At 43.9% G+C, this 11918-nt stretch overlaps 1 protein-coding gene across 4 annotated transcripts in view; it reads right to left on the bottom strand.

Moving 5' to 3' along the window:
- The window catches only part of COL27A1 (collagen type XXVII alpha 1 chain), a 244751-nt gene that overhangs the window by 131024 nt on the left and 101809 nt on the right, over positions 1–11918 (bottom strand). For all 4 annotated transcript variants that reach the window (XM_027869712.1, XM_027869713.1, XM_027869714.1 and 1 more), the window contains 2 exons: positions 6226–6279; positions 2172–2216 (listed from right to left, as the gene is read on the bottom strand). In XM_027869712.1, coding sequence (XP_027725513.1) covers positions 2172–2216; positions 6226–6279 — 99 coding nt within the window. The remainder of the gene's footprint in view (positions 1–2171; positions 2217–6225; positions 6280–11918) is intronic.

Below are 11918 nucleotides of genomic sequence, written 5' to 3'. Positions count from 1 at the left end.
CACACACACACACACACACACACACACACACACACACACACACACACCCCCCACACTGGAAATCTAGAGGATCTGAAACTTAGCTCTGCCCCCTGCCACCTGTATGACCTTAAGCGAGACACTTCCCCATTATGGGCCTGCATTTCCTCACATATGAAATTGAGGGGGGTTGGACAAGATGATCTCGAAAGTATCTTTCCAGCTCTAAACCTATGTTCCTGTGATCCTATCGCCCTAAATGACCATTTGCTGGCTCTTGTTTGATCCTCTCAATAACCCCTCAAAGTAAATACCAGGGTATTATGAAGCCCCATTTTGCAGATGAAGAAACTGAGGATGAGCGGTTGTATCATGCCCAGGGTCATAAAACTCTTAGTGCCTTTTAGTCATCTCTTAGACTTCTTTTTTTTTTTTTTGGCAAGGCAATCAGGGTTAAGTGACTTGCCCAGGATCACACAGCCAGGAGGTGTCAAGTGTCTGAAGCCTGATTTGAACTCAGATCCTCCTGACACCAGGGCCAGTGCTCTACCTACTGCACCACCTAGTTGCCTTCTCTTAGACATTCTTTCCCACCCCAAATTGGAGAAGAGGGAAGATTTCCTGGAAGATTTGCAGATTCAAAGACTTGAAACCTGGGTGTGGGGGAGGGTATTGTGGATCTCGACGAGGGCTGAGACACACATTTCTAGGCCCTCTACTGGGCAGTGGTAGAATCCAGTCCACACACTTGCCATTTCCAGTCTCTTGTCTGGTCCAGTTGCTAGCAACATGGCCTGACCGCTGGCCCAGGAAGAGAAGATGCAGGGAAACATTTCTCTCTGTTGTGGCTGCAGTCACCCACAGTTGGCAGACTCTTGGGGTTCATTGCTGAGCAAGGGTAAAGTTCAGCTATAGGACTCTACCAGTATGAAGCTTTAATAGACTCAGACCATCAGAGCTATAAAAAGGGCCTTAGGACAGAACACCAAATCTCAGAGTTGGAAAGAACCTTCAAGAGCATATAACCCAAAAGAGAGGCTAGGTACAGACTGCGGCTTCAGCTCCTGAGAATAAGCTAAGCTGGTAACAGGACCAAGGAGCTTGGCTCTCTTCCTTTCCAAGGATGGTCTCTCTCATAGCACAAGCCTACAGGGGCCTTCTGGGGGTTACTAGGGGGACACATCCTAGGACTCAAGATGGCCGGTGTCTCCAGGAGCCTGTGTTTCAGGGAAGGGATTTTTCCTGAAAGGAATCTCCCCCCATTCCAGATTCAGGTTCAAAGAGTTCTGCATCTCCTCACTTTGCTCTCCAGAGGGCCACACTCGACCCTAACACAGGTGAACTTCAGAGAGTAAGAGACACATTGCAAGAGTTACCTAAGTCCCATAGCAAAGTTTGGACCCAGGTCTTCTGAGATTCCAGTCTGGGACATTCTGTGGCCTTGTAGATGCCCCCAGAAGGCCCAAGACTAGAGGGAGCAGGGCTTTGTTAGGGAGGGGGATGATTTAATTAATTAGATGACAGCACAAAAGACAGACACAGCTGCCAGCTAGAGGCAGGTACAAAGGTATACTATGTTTGCTCCCCTAAGCAAACCCCTAGAGACCTCTAGTTCAGGAGTTCTTAATTTGGTGTCCATACACTTTTAATAAATAGTGATAACTGAATTTCAATAGAATTGGTTTCCTTTGAAATCCTATCTTTTGTACTTTTATGCATTTAAGAACATTACACTTAGAAAGGATCCATAGGTTTTAGACTGCCTAGGGATCCATGCCACAAAGAAGGTTAAGAACTCTGGATTTAATCCAACTTCTTCCTCTTACAAGGGAGGGAACCAGAGAAGGCAAATTACCTTCCCCAAGGTCACATCGTAAACTCTCTGTGCAGCTCTGGCCCTCCACTGAAATTTAGGCTAGAGACCTTAGGGTTCTTAACTTTAGAGAAAACTCCGTCCCCATTCTTACAAAAGAATCAATGAGATTGCCAGGATTGAGTCCTAGTGAAGGTTAACTCACTTAACCAAGGTTACTCAGCTAGTTGGTAACTGAGCTGAGATGAGAAGCCAGGTCCCCTGCTCTGTACATTAAACAAAGCTGCCACCCCACCCCAAAGTGGAATGACTTCAATTCCTTCCTCTCCTCTTGTTCCCAGGCCCCCAGCTCAGGCTTAGGTTATATTCTTATACTTACAATAAGTCCATGAACTCCAGGTGGGCCTGGGGCACCCAGCTCTCCCTAAAAGTGAGACAAAACCAACATAGTTAAGGGATGTCAAGGGATCACAGCACCAGTCCCACCCATATCTAGTGAATCAGGCACTTGGAGAGGGGATTACTATAGTAACACTAGCTCATACTCACCCATCGCTGTAAGTTTTGCAAAGCATTTGACATACATTGTGTCGTTTAGCTGTCACAATAACCCCTCTAGGTATGAATTAAGGGTATTAATAAACCCTGTTTTACAGATGAGGAAACTGAGGCTGAGAGGTTAAATGACTTGCCCAAGGTCACACAGCAAGAATCATCGCCAGTATTTGAACCCAGGATTCCCTTGACTTCAAATCTAGCACTCATTCTTTATAGAAGCCCTCACTGCCTCTCTAAACAAATGGTTTACTGGGGTTTCCCCATGGTTCTGCAGGCAAGTCAGTGGAAAGAGATGAAAATAGTATTCTGTGGCAAAAAAGAGGAAAATCAAAGAACAGCAGAGCAGGAAAAGAAAGTAAAATTAAGGAAGTGGGGGGGGGGCTTCCAATGGCCTGTATTTGCGATAAGACAAAGTTTTTATCCTGTCATTCAAGTTTTTTCACCTTCATCTGCCATTATTCTCACCCTACATTCACTTGAACCCTCTATACTAGCCAGGGTGGCCTCACTGTTCCACATATGTGCTATGTCTGTGCCTTTGTTCATGGCATCCCCTGAATCTCAAATACCTTTCTCTCTTTTGCCTCCCTAAACAAACTGGACCTACCCCACAAAGCACACAGCTCAAAACTCACACCAGCCATGCAGATTTCCTTGACCACAACCTTCCACAGGATACAGTTTTTCCACATAAGGCAAAGAGCCAGCTTGGCTGGCTGTGGGTACCCTCTGCCAGGGCCAACAGGGCAGTGGGTAGACCCCAGATTAAATCACGGAATCACAGACTGTCAGAACTGGGCTGGAGAACAGCAGAAGGCATTGCTTTCTTCCTGCCTGGGATTTTTCCTTACACCATAAACTCTATGCGTGGCTCTAGGCAACTAATCCCCCCCTCTCTCTGGGCCTCCATTGAAATTTAAACTAGAGACCTTAGGGTGCTTAGCTGCAGAGAAAACTCACCCTCTGTTCTCCCTAAAGAGTCAATGAGATTAAAGAATATAACAGAATCATGTTTTCAGCATCAGCACCTTCATGTCAGACAACAACAGGAAGGAAGTCAGACCGTTCACTCAAATCCCCTGCTTTGGAAGCCTGGTGGTGGTGGTGGGACGGGGTAGGAGGGGAGTTCCCTCGAGAGGGCAGGGAAGGCTGAAGGATAAACAAGCTTAGTCATGTCTGAGATTTCCAGGATCTCAGGATGTGCCTACCTTGTCTCTCATCCCTTATAAATTCCCTCATTAGTTGTCCCAACTGTGCTTGTAATCCCAGAACAGAGAAGAGAAGGAAATAAGCATTTAAAAAGTGCCCACTATGTGCCAGGCACTGGGCTAAGCCCTTTACAAATATTATCTCATTTGATCCTCACAGCAATTCTAGGAGGTAGGTGCATTACTATCCCATTTTACAGTTCAGGAAGCTGAGACAGAGAGAAATTAAGCGACTTGCCCAAGGTCACACAGCTACTAAGTCCAGAATTTGAGGCAGAATTTGAATTCAGGTCTTCCTTACTCCAGGGCCAGCATTCTATCCACAGTGTAATGACTATTAGACAAGGAATTAAGTGGTATGTGTATAATAAGCCTTGGTTCCATCACTACCTTACCAAGGGACATTGGACTTCATTTAGCCTTGGTTTCTTCAACCATAAAATGGATGTAAAACGCTTGCCCTGCCTACCTCACAAGGTTGTGGGGACTGAATGAAATAACAGGTGTAAACTGCTTTGAAAAATACAAAGGTGTCATACAAAGGTATGAATAATGCCAACACAAACAAAGAACAATGATTTTAATTTAGTTATCTTCGTCACCATATCCACCAGCTCTTCTGTGCATGAGCTAGACTGGAAAAAATCATTATTCTCATTGTATGAAAAGGAAGATTGAGGTTCACAAAAGTGAATTAACTTGCCCAGGATCACACACCTAGAATCAGGACTAGAATTCAAGTCTCTTGACTCTCAGCTCAATGCTCTATCACTGCATTATTCCATGGATATGAGAAGTTCCTTGTGGGGAGCTCCTCTAACAAAGCAAGATACTGGTTTTTTTTATTATTTATTATTAATTGACCCAACAAGGTACATTTTAGGGGTGCTAATTGTGATTCTTCATGTCAGACATATTACAGCTAATGATTAGTGGAGCTTTGTGGGAGATGGGAGAGGATAAACCAAAAGCCATCCCCCTCCACAATGGGCACAGCTGGGCACAGCTGTTTAGGACAGAAAGTGAAGCAGCATCTTTGTCTCACTGTCTCCTCAAGAAGGAATGGGGGAATGGTCAGTAAGTGTTGCAGCACATAGGCCCACGCTGATATCCTGACACTCCTCACCCCTCACAGCATCCAGCTCTGGAATCTCTTGGGTATTCAATCTGATCCAAAGCCCTAGGTTGCCTGTCCAAGGAACAGGAAGCTCTTGAAGAAGGGTCCCAGACCCTGGGGCAGAATGACCTGGCTCTGCGGTTAGTAATTCTGCAGCCAAAAATCCCAAACCAAACTTGAATATCTTCCTACACTTGGAGGATTCAAATTATTTGTAAACTCTATAAACAAGGGAGGATTTCCTTCCGACCCTCTTCTTCTTATAGAATGCGGTGAGTTCCCTATGGTTCAAGTGGCTGGAAGCATCTTGCTTCCATTCAAGACCCCCTGCTGGCCATAAATATTTAGAGAATGTTCCCAGGCAGCATGGGCCTCCCAGCTCAGTGAGCAACTACCATTCTCCCGTGCCCCCAGGTCCTCTGGCATGGAGATGCTTTTGGCTTTGCAGAGGCATGGACATCCTGGAGTCCAGGTAAGACTCTCTCAGAGGGCAAACCAGGAATTTGCCTATGGACCTAGAGGGACAAACCAATGTCCTCTCACACTCTACTCTCTTGGCAGGGAGGAAGCAGTGGGGGATGGAGCCCTAGGCACCCTTCACCTAGCCTTCTCTCTGGTCAGTGATAGGTCAACCCCAGTGAAGCCATTTGGTTTTTCCAGCCTAAAAGAGACCTTGGAGATCATATAATCCAATCGCCTTCAATGAACAGAGAAGGAAACAGGCCTAGAAAGGGAAATGATTCGCTCAGCATCACACAGGGAATGACAGCTAGGAATCTAGACCTTCTTGTCTTGTCTCTTGAACCACTGATTCTTCTACTGCTGCCTCTCATATCCCTAGCTGATACAGTAGATAGAATGCTGACCATGGAATCAAGAAGAACGGAATTCAATTCCTGCCTCAGATACCTACTAGTTGTGTGACCCTGGGCAAGTCACTTAACTTTTATCTGCCTCAATTTCCTCAATTGTAAAATGGGGATAATAATAGCTCCTACCTCTCAGGGTTGTTTTGAGGATCAAATGAGATATTTGTAAAGTGCTTAACATAGTGTCTGGCACATAGTAGGCACTTAAAAATATTTGTTCACTTCCCTTCCTTTGAACTGATGATATCCTTAATGGGATAGACAAGACTTCCAAGGCAGGTACACAAAACCTGCAGGGAAAGGCTTTAATTCTTTCCCAATTCCCAAGTCTCTTTCGGCTCACGGATGTACCAGAGGCTATAATCAGACCATATGCCATAGAAACTTTCGTTAATAGTAATTTACCCAATTTGGGGCTGGGCCCCAAGATGAATGGAAATGAATAGAGGAGAAAGACTCACAGGCTAGGGAACAGGGAGATACAAACACCTTGGGTCTGCTTCTTAGATTCTAAATTGAACAGTGGGGAATTAGCAGTACATGGCAGAGTGACTTCAAATCGATAAATATGCTTCTCTCCTTGGCCTCCCTGATCCAGTTCACCTCCCCTCCATAATCAACTCCACCCCTCCCCTCCATCTCAGACTTGACGTTCTTTTTACGTCGTATCCAAACACTTACAGGGTTGCCATCCAATCCGGGGGGGCCTCTTTCCCCAAAATCACCAGGAAATCCCTAAAAAGATGAGAGAAAGAGGAATATTGAGTCAAAACATGAACATGGACCATTGGCATCACTCCAGATCTGGTCAACACAGTGTCCTAGCCAGGGCAAGGAGTAGCCGCGGACAAATTGCAGCACAAGGATGAGCTCCCATTTTATTCCCACTCCTTTATTCCAAAGGTTAGAGTGCATCATCTCATCCTCCCCCAAGGAGGCAATGCTATTTATAGATTTCAGAGAATTTCAGAACTTCGTCATAACGCAAAGAACATAAGATCCAGAGTCAGTGGACCTGGGTTCAAACCCCAGGCCTTCTTCTTACTACCTGTACAACCTTAGACAAGCCACTTAACTTGGTTTCCTCATCTATAAGTAGGAACGGATTAGCCTAGGCATTTTTTAAAGCCCTTTCAGTTCTAAATCTGTAATCTGGTGATCCTACGAAGTTAAAAGAGCCTGAGAGGTCAACTAATCCAACCCTCGAATTTTTTTTCCATTAAATTTTTAAAAATTTAATATTTTATTTTCCCAATTGCATGTAAAAACATTTTTTACCATTTTTTAAAAAACTTCTGAATTCCAAATTCTCTCCTTCCCTTCCTTTCCCCCTCATTGAGAAGGTAAGCAATCTGATAAAGACCACCTTCTAATTTTACAAACGAGGAAGCCAAGACACAGAAGGAAAATGACCTGCCTAAGGTCATACAACTGGTTAACAGTAGAGCTGGGTCTAGAACCCAGATCGCCTGACTACCAGTCCAGAGCTTTAAGAATTTAATTTTAAACCTTAGGTCATATACAAAGAAATCTGGGGACTCATAGGCTCACAGATTTAAAGCTGGAATGGATCTTGAGGCCATTAAGTTCAATCACCTCATTTTATAGATGAGGAAACTAAGATCTGGATAGGTTGTCAGTGATGTCAGACTTAAATAGAAAGGGGGTTACAACATGGTACACAAGGATCTCTGACTTGGAAAACCACAAATTAACACTATCTATGTTTTATTTTATATTTATTTCTTTTGTTAAATACTTCCCAATTATATTTTAATCTGGTTTCCCACACTCAGGAGTGTTATGGGCTGCATGTTTGATACTTCTGGGTTAAATGACTCGCCCAAGGTCACGGCGCACAGAATCTGGCAGAATCTGAATCCATACCATCTGACTCCAGAGAGACTGATCTTTCTACTGCCTGTTCTCACAGGAGGTCTCATTAATTTAATACTGATACATCCTGGGCACTAAGCCCAGGCTTATAAGACCCTAAGACATGTGTATGAAGTGTGTCAAGAAGGAAAATTTGCTCACCAAGGAAGCTCTGGAGTTCAGGGGCATTGCCAAGGCGGGGAGGTCTTGGCTCTGTCAAGCCAAGCCCCATGTCCCTGAATTAGGGCTTCTTCTACTCTATGGAAAAAAGCCAGGCCTTTGAACCAAGGGGACCATGCCAAACATGGGAAGCCCCACTGCAGCGCCGAGACAATTTCCTTCTGACTTCAAAAGGGAGACAGAAGACCAGTTTGGGGCTAAGCGAAACCCAGTATTTTCCCCTTCTTGAATTTAAACCATTGTTTTCCAGGGGAAATTTAATAAAAAACAAACCACATGTTTTTCTGACTAAGTAAAAGCCTGAACTACTGAAACAATAAAGGTTCATGTTGGAGAATAATTCAGACCCTGGTTTCTAGGGCTACTAGAGAAATAAAATAAATACATTAAACCCAAACTTTTAAGAGGACTGAGCATGGAAGAACCAAGAACTTGAAACATTTGCAATTCTGTGCTGTCCAATTTCCCCTCAACCAAACTCATTTCAGCTTCAACTGAAATCCCTCCTCCTTTAGGGCCCTGTCTGGGATCAATGGAGGGGGATTGGGATGAAATTCACACCCCATAACTAATATTCCAACTGCCTCCCAAGTGCCCTGCAAAAAATGGAAGCTATAAGAAAGGATGGCACCAAAACTCTGCTCATGGTTATCACATAAGTACCAATCACCACCAATCGCTGAGGATAGAAGAGCATTCTGGCGTTTGCAAACATTAAATGCACTGGACTCTGCCTTAGATAGTGGAAAAGGAATCCAGAAGAAGTCCTTCAGACATGGGAAGAAAAGCAATTAGCAAATGTGAAGCTACACTCAAAAAAAAAGCACTAAATTGAACATAGGCAAAGATCCAGCAATACCCCCAATGAGGTCAAAGATAGCAAGAAGAGTCCTATGTATACAGAAATATTGCAGCACTTTTCATAATAGCAAAAAATTAGAAGGAAAGTGGGTGTGCAATGGTTGGGCAATGCTTGGACAAGTTGTAGTATATGGATATAATGGAATGTTATTGTGCCATGTGGTTGTTGAGTTGTTTTTCAGTAGTGTCTGACTCTTCATGACCCCATGTGGGGTTTTCTTGGCAGAGATACTATAATGGTTTGCCTTTTCCTGCTCCAGCTCATTTTACAGATGAGGAAACTAAGGCAAACAGGATTAAGTGACTTGCCTAGGGTCACACAGCTAGTAAGTGTCTGAGGCTAGATTTGAACTCAGGAAGAGAAATCTTCCTGACTCCAGGCCCAGCACTCTATGCACTATGATACCACCTGGCTGTCCCATTATTGTGCCATAAGAAATAACAAACATGAAGAATTCAGAGAATCTTGGGAAGATTTGTATGAACTGAAGAAGAGAGAGAAAAGAAGAAACTAGGAAAACAATTTATATAATGACCATAAAAATGCAAAGGAAAATAATTTTGGAAGACTTCAGAACTGTAATGAATGCTTAAATTAGTTATAATAATAATACAACCAGGTCCCTTTTAGATCAAATAATGAATCCCCTGAAGTGGTCATATGCATACAAATTTGCACTATTTGAAGTTATAATTATTTCAGATATGATTACTGGTTCCAACCTAATAGAAATATGCAGACCATATTTCCTAGCTGTAACAACAACCAATAACAACAACAACAACCAGCATTTATATATTGCTTTAAGTGTTACAATGCATTTTACAAATATTATCTTGCTTTACCCTCACAACAACCCTGGGAGGTAGGTGCCATTATTCTCCCCATTTTGCAGACAAGGAAACTGCAGGAGACAGAGGAGAACTGATGTGCCTTAGGTCATAGCTATTAAGAATTTGAGGCAGGATTTGAACTCAGGTCATCCTGACTCCAGATCTAGCATTTTATCTGTGTCAAGTGAGTCTCCGTGTACCGGCAAAGAGGTGGTGGATAGTAGGTGAGGAATAAGGCTTACATTTTCAGACTTGGTCAATGTGTTGATTTGTTTTTCTTGACTCTACTCACTAATTTGGGACAAAAGAAGGGTTCCACTTTGGGAGGGCAGGCAGAGGGTCACTGTGAAGTGATAGTGACTTTTTAAAAAAACATAATGGACTTTTTTTTAAATTATAGAAAGCACACCATGACTGATTCAACCCTGGCCCCAACTCATCCCATTTCAGGTTCTTTCTCTCTCCCTCATTTTATGTCCTAAGGAGGCAACAAGGTCTAGTGGTAAGAGCATTTGATTTTAAGTTAAAGGACTTGGGTTCAAATCTAGGCCTTGCTACTTACTATGAGACCTTCCCTTTTCTAAGCCTCAGTTTCCTTATCCTTATTCCTTATGGTTGGAATAGATGTTCTCTTAAGTTTCCTTCCAGCTTTCAATTGATGATACTTTGAACCCTGCATCTATATTATCTCTAAGTCCCATAGGGACTTGGGAACTTGAGTTCAAATCATAGCTTGTGCCACTAGTTAGCTGTGGGACCTTAGTTAAATTGGTCACCTCTCTGTGCCTCAGTTTCCTCATCTGAAAATAAAAGGTGGCATAGTATAGTATAGAAAAAATACTGTCTATGGAATCAGAGGACCTGAGTCAAAATCTGGTCTCCGACCCTTACTACCTAACTTCTTCCTCAGCTGTAAAATGGTGTGGTTTGATTTATTGGCCTCTAAAGTCCGTTCCAGTCAATTATTTGAAGTTGGTGGACAGGTTAAGCTTTAGAGCCTATCTATCTAAATTCAAGATTTTAGGGTCTCTCTGGTTCAGTTAGGTAACTACCTCTTCCCGAGGCTAAGCCCAGTCCCAAAGCCGGTGTGGAGGGAGGGAGGGAGAGAGAAAAGGCCATGGCATTACCTCCCTGAATCAGCTCTGGGAATCTGGAGGAAAGTGAAAGGACAGCCTCATTCGGTGTGGGGTCAGCCCTCTTCTGACGTGGGGCTGGCAGGCACTGAAAGAATTATGAATGGGCTCCTGGGGGAGGTGCCGCGGCAGGAACACTGGTGTTGGCACTCCTAACAGGCCTCTTTCTCCTGCGGCAGCTCAGGTTATGCCCCGTTGGGTCCCTCTGGCCTTCAGGGATAGAATGAGCCTGTCAGCAGTTCTCCCTGAGGATAGGCTGGGCTGTGGGAGGACGGGGGCAAAGCTACTGCCCCATGCCCTTCCTGGTTTCAGGTTCCTGCTGTGCTTGGGGTGATGGTCCTCCGTGTGTCCAAGGGGGTTTGGGATACACAAAGCAGAAAGGTGACAGAAGGAAAAAGGACCACCAAAGGACCACCACCTCCACCAAAGTCTGGCAGGTGTGACCATTGTCAATCTCACAACCCACTGAGTAGTCAAAGTCCCTACTAAAAATCCCACCTTCTACAAGAAGGCTTTCCTGATTCCCCTTAATGCTAATGCCTTCCCTTGGTTGATTATTTTCAATTTATTCTTAAACTTATATATCATGCTGCTATATAAGTACTTGCATGTTATCTCCCTCATTTGACTGTGAGCTCCTTGAGAGCAGGGACTGTCTTTTGCATTTATTTGTAGTCCCAGTGCTCGGCACATAGTAGGTGTTTAATAAATTCTTATTGACTGCCCATCTGCCTGGTTCTGTTTTGGAAATGCTGTTCTCCATCTGACTTCCTTCTTCCCCTGTAAAATTTCCTACTGTCTCTGGGACAAGACACAAAGTCAATAAGCATCAAAGTTGGATGAGACCTTAGAACATGGGATTTCAGAGCCAGGAGAAACCCTAGAGGTCACCTAATCCAGTCCCTTAATTTTATAGATGAGAAAGGTAAGAAGCAGAGGTGATAACTCAGCTTGAGTTGGGCTCTGGGCCCCATCTCCACATCACCCAGGTGCCCAGAGCTCCTTAAGAGGAGGCCATTCATTCATTCATTCATCAAGCATTTATTAAATGCCTACTATGTGCCCGACATTAGGCTAGCTCTGCATATAAAAAGACAAAAAAAGGTGCTTGTCTTTAAGGGGCTCACATTCTCTCAGAAGAGTAACAGGAACACAGATGAGCAAATGCAGAATATATACAAACCAAATACAACATAATAGTGGAGGCGTATGCATAGTTGGAGCAATGCCAAGACAAGGCTTCATATTTTGCAGACCTCACGGCACCAAGGGAATCCTTAGGATGCTGGGTCCCAAGGGACTAGTACAGTTCATGGGGCTAGAGTGAGCAAGGATGGATCATGCATATTTCAAGAGCCCCTCCCAGAAAGATACATAGAGCCAGAAGAAGGAAAGATGGGGAAAGGGGGAAAAATAGAGTGAGTGAGATAAAGACTTTCCCACATGCTGAAATAATAAAAGCAGGCTTCCTGAGCTACAGGGAACCTCAGC

This window comes from Vombatus ursinus, unplaced genomic scaffold, assembly GCF_900497805.2.
Source record: "Vombatus ursinus unplaced genomic scaffold, bare-nosed wombat genome assembly UNPS02014793.1, whole genome shotgun sequence".
Taxonomy (NCBI): Eukaryota; Metazoa; Chordata; class Mammalia; order Diprotodontia; family Vombatidae; genus Vombatus; species Vombatus ursinus.
This window is presented reverse-complemented; position numbering and strand designations above follow the sequence as displayed.